This window comes from Arachis ipaensis, chromosome B10 (assembly GCF_000816755.2).
Source record: "Arachis ipaensis cultivar K30076 chromosome B10, Araip1.1, whole genome shotgun sequence".
Taxonomy (NCBI): Eukaryota; Viridiplantae; Streptophyta; class Magnoliopsida; order Fabales; family Fabaceae; genus Arachis; species Arachis ipaensis.
The window spans coordinates 105,796,276-105,801,223 of NC_029794.2; the positions used below are offsets into that span (position 1 = coordinate 105,796,276).

At 34.7% G+C, this 4,948-nt stretch overlaps 1 protein-coding gene across 3 annotated transcripts in view; it reads left to right on the forward strand.

Annotated features, from left to right (window-relative positions):
- The window catches only part of LOC107624266 (vegetative incompatibility protein HET-E-1), a 5,926-nt gene extending 1,427 nt beyond the window's left edge, over positions 1-4,499 (forward strand). The window contains exons 3-9 of one of the 3 annotated variants that reach the window (XM_016326755.2): positions 661-1,971; positions 2,049-2,139; positions 2,264-2,421; positions 2,549-2,600; positions 2,712-2,797; positions 2,884-2,977; positions 3,516-4,499. In XM_016326755.2, the coding sequence (XP_016182241.1) occupies positions 1,114-1,971; positions 2,049-2,139; positions 2,264-2,421; positions 2,549-2,600; positions 2,712-2,797; positions 2,884-2,977; positions 3,516-4,075 (1,899 nt within the window). In that variant the 5' untranslated portion in view covers positions 661-1,113 and the 3' untranslated portion in view covers positions 4,076-4,499. Of the gene's footprint in view, positions 1-621; positions 1,972-2,048; positions 2,140-2,263; positions 2,422-2,548; positions 2,601-2,705; positions 2,798-2,883; positions 2,978-3,515 lie in introns of those variants that run through there. The other 2 variants (XM_021113425.1, XM_016326754.2) reach the window with 2 other exon arrangements.

Genomic DNA, 4,948 nt, shown 5'->3' on the forward strand with positions numbered 1-4,948 from the left:
TTTAAAATATTATTAAATGAGAGAACAGTAATTTTTTGGGAGTACTGCATGAATTATAGAATTATGTACGTGTACGAGTTTTAATTACACCAATTAAAAACTCCCCTTAAAATTTGAATTAAAAAACAAATCTACCACTACTATCTCGAAAGTTTGACATTGGTTTTCAACATTTCAGCCAAAAAATGTACTTGTGATGTTTCAAGTTTGCTTGCAGATTCTCATATTGTTTGTTGTTGATGTTGCCAATGCCATGCTGGTATTTGACTATATGAATATTGAAAAGCAAAGTAGAATAGAGTAATATTCTTTGTGTAAGTAACAGTTTTAGCCTCGAAATGGAAATTGGCTTTTTCAAAATTCCAATTTTTTTTGGTCTCTTCACTCTATCATACGATAAAAAATTAAAATTGTTATTTTCATATTAAAATTAATTATTATATTTTTGTGTATATATATATATATATATTTTGAATTTTACTAAAAAAATCAAGTAAGATGAAATTGTAAATTTTATTGTGAATAAAAAAGAGTAGTATTACTACAGTTTGATTATAATAAATTGCGATTATTCAATTCGAATTTCATGATTGATTAGTTTAAATTGAACGGAACACAGACACATAGTTGGTTTCTAATAGTGAAATTGTTGTTGGTTAGTTACGAGAGGAAGAAAGGAAGAAGGAAGAGACATAGGTGTAACCTTGATAGACTGTGAAAAGAAAGAGGAAGCAGCAGCGTGTGTTGTGAAGAGAGCCACGAAGCAAAAGAAGGCACAGATCTCAAGAAACTCTCACACCATTGCTCCACACGACACTTGTTACCTTTTTCTCGTTTTGTTTCCTTTACCAAAGGTTCACTGCACTTGTCCATTGACTTGTACCACCAGCTACCACCATAGTTGGAGGGTCGGTCTCAATCCACTTTCCAATATATATATTCTTACCATCAAGACGGACATATTATACTGTGTGTCCACACATAAAGTTCTCTTCTTGGGCTCTGTGAGAACCATATTTCATTCTTGTTGGTTTTGTTTATGATGGTTACTGACCTCAAAACAAGTGTTGTTATTGGCTGTTTTCTTTTGGACTTGGGATTTGGAAACTGGACATGTATGTTTCACATTGGTATTTAAGGGGATTTGAATATAAGGAGGATATGCTGCTCTCTGATGATGGTGGAGAAGATGAAGTGTTCTTTGATTCTCTGGATTGCTTGTCACCACCTCACGATGATGATGATGATGAGTTTGGTTATGAGGTTTGGATGAATGAGCCTCTTTGTGTGGAGGAAAGGAGGGAAAGGTTTCTTCAGAGGATGGGTATGGTTAGTGTTAGTGTCTCTTCTTCACACAATATGAATGATTTTGATGATGTCTCATCTTCAAATGCTTCCATTTCCTGTGCTCCTACTTCTGAAGACGTAGCATTGTTTGATGAAATTAAGAAACGACCGGAGAATTCACCGGTTACTTTGGCCAAACAAGAGCTTGGAGAATTTGGAACTTGTACAAGTAAAAAGAAGAAGAATTGGTGGAACCGCATTGCATATGGAATGAAAATTGGATCAAGATTGGATAAGGGAAGTACTAAAATTACAAGAAGGATCAATGTGAATCAGAATAAAAAGAGGTGGATGGAATTGAGTGCATTGTTTACTGGACAGAATATCAGAGCTCACGATGGCCTAATTTGGACCATGAAATTTAGTCCCAGTGGCCGCTATCTTGCTAGTGGAGGCCAAGACGGCGTTGTTCGCATTTGGCGCGTCGTATCGACCGATGCATCCAGTCTTTGCTTCAATGGAGTTAAGAGTGCTGACAGCAAAGTGAAACCACACAACTCTGCTCCTAAAACTCAATCCTTTGTTGTGTTCCCAAACAGGATTTTCCAAATTGAGGAATCACCAATGCAAGAATTTTGTGGTCATTCCAGTGATGTCTTGGATCTGGCTTGGTCAAGTTCGGATGTGAGTTTAACTTGTTATTGTGTCTCTTATGTGTTCTGTTTGAATGTTAATCTGATCTATCATATCTCTTGATGCAGATTCTGCTTTCATCTTCAATGGATAGAACTGTTCGCATGTGGCAGATTGGTTGTAATCAATGTCTAAATGTTTTCCATCACACAGATTATGGTAATTTCAGAACCAACCCTTTTAATGTCATTCTTTTCTGTTTAGTTGTAACTATAATATGAACCATTATTGCATAACTTAGTATGATATTTAATTATTGCATCTCTTGTTTACATGGAAGCAGTGACATGCATTCAATTCAACCCTGTTGATGAAAATTACTTCATCAGTGGCTCCATAGATGGTAAAGTTCGAATATGGGGAATGCGTGAAGAGCGAGTGGTTGACTGGGCAGACATTCGAGATGTCATAACTGCCATAAGTTACCAACCAAATGGAAAGGTTTGTTAATGTTATCAGTACTCTACTAAATCTTGTCAAAAAAATTTTTGATCTCTTTTTACTTATTCTTAATATAGAAACTTACATTCAAAGGGGATTTTGAACCTTAGATTATTTATTTATGCAGGGATTTGTTGTTGGTTCCCTTACCGGCATATGTCGCTTTTATGTTGCTTCGGGTAAGTACTTATAGCTTTGAGATTACCATAGTTATGATCCCTGGTTTTCTGAAAAAAATAAGATAGGAAATGAATTAAACGAGTGTCTAAATTTGATTACTAATGATTTAGGCAAACATTTCCATCTTGAGGCACAGATTAATGTTAGCGGAAAGAAGAGAACATCAACATCTCGCAACAAGATCACGGGAATTCAGGTTTTGATCTCGACATTCTTCACTAAAAAGAATTTTAATATTTTATACTTAACTTTGTTAATATTGCAACACTTGTTCTATTGCAGTTTTCCAAGAAAAACCACCAAAGAGTCATGATCACATCAGAAGATTCCAAAGTCCGAATATTGGAAGGCATGGAACTTGTTCAGATATTTAAAGGTAGAGCATTCAATACCAGTGCTAGGATAGTTTGCAAAATTTTAAACCTTCGTTTTTCTTTCTTATAACTTTTCAACTTTTGTTGTGTGGTTGGTCAACCTTCATTTGTATCAAGATCTTTAGTTGACCTGAAGAACTTGCGGACTTGTCATTGTTACGGATTTCCTAAATGTTCTGTTTTTTGTTTTGCTAAGCAAGCGTAAAGCGTAATCATCAATTTTTATCTTTTTGTTTAAATTTAGACTCATCTCCTATAATAATCTTGTTTTTGTGTGTATATGTGACTCTCTTTTATTTTTTTAAAATGGTTTACATGTCTGTTTTAGGTTACATAACATAACATGTATTCCCTTTCTGACCTTATTGAAAAATCACAATAATATTGATAAATTTAAGATAGTTCTTTCCTTTCTTTTTTATGTTTTAAAAGCTCTGATATTATGTAATGAAACTATTTGTTGGTAAAAATTTAAGCTGACAAGATCAGAAGAAATACATTAATGATCATATTTCTAACAATGTAAAATTTTATCTTTAGGACGTCGAAAATCTGGAAGTCAGACATCAGGTGCATTTATGTCGAGCGAGAAACATATAATTTCAGTTGGAGATGACTCTCGTGTATATATTTGGAACTACAAAGACTTTGGAAATGCTTCATCCAAGCATGCAAAATCGAACAATTCCTGTGAGTACTTTTGCTCCAAGGGTGTTACTGTTGCAATACCTTGGTCAGGAATGAGCACAGAAAGTAGCAACTCCTACAACAATTTTGCACATTGTTTCCCAGAAACTCAACACCAGCTAGAAGCTGCTCCCATGGTAGTTGGTTCTTCGGAACGTTTTTCCTTAGGTAGTTGGTTCTCCATTGACGGCACGTGCCGCGGTTCCATGACATGGCCAGAGGAGAAGCTCCCTAGTTGGGATTTACCTCTTGCGGAGCACGATGAATTCCATCACAGCCGGCCGCAGCTACGCCCCAAGGAACCTTGTAATGACGGCTGTGTGTCAGAAACATGGGGACTATCGATAGTTGCGGCCGGTTGTGATGGGACCATCAAGACATTCCACAACTTTGGATTGCCTGTTAGGCTCTAGGAACTAGGTTGTTATATGCCTTGTTTGGTGCTCGGAAAACCAAAATAACTTGCTCAAATACAAGACACCTCTTGATTTTTGCGTTCCACATTCTTGAAGCCTTGGATTCCAAGAATAATTGGCAAAGAAATTTGAAGCATTGGAGTTTTGATTGATGGTGGTGGTGCCTGAGGCTTTGTTCCTACTTAGCTAGAGAAATTTTCTTTCTTTGATTGTTAAATTCATGTTAGATGTTATTAGCTTCTGACATGTTTCGGGGATTTGTACATTCACAATATTATTATGCGACTAATTTTAATGTGGTCCTGCTTGTAGAGTCAGGCCCAGGAGTCCAAATTTTTTGTGTGGATATTGTTAGTTAACTTACATGATAGGTACACATTTTTTTTTAAATAAAAAAATTGCAATTAAAGTTCTGTTCCAATAAGGGCTTTTGTGACATTATGTTGTTGCTCCTTTAACGAATGACGTAATAAAGTGGGATATAGCAGTTGAGGTTTAGTTCAAGTGGCAAGCATGGTGTCTTTTATTATGCTTAATTTGGAATTGAAATTTGATAAGACTAAGTAGTGGATGAGAACCTTTTAAGTACAGTGTGTGTGAGAATGTAATGAGAATGAATTTGTGATGTAATATTTAAGAAATGGTCTAATTCATCCGACAAAAAATATGACATAGAATTGTGTGGTGTTATGTAACATGCTTTTTCCCATATATCTATATAAAATTGAAAAGGTTTCAAGTATACTAATACATTAGTGTTTTAGTAAATTTTATTCATTTTAATTATATATTATATATATTTTTTATAATTAAAATTAATAATTAAAAATTACTAAAATATTAATATATTAGTATATTTAAAAAAATTAT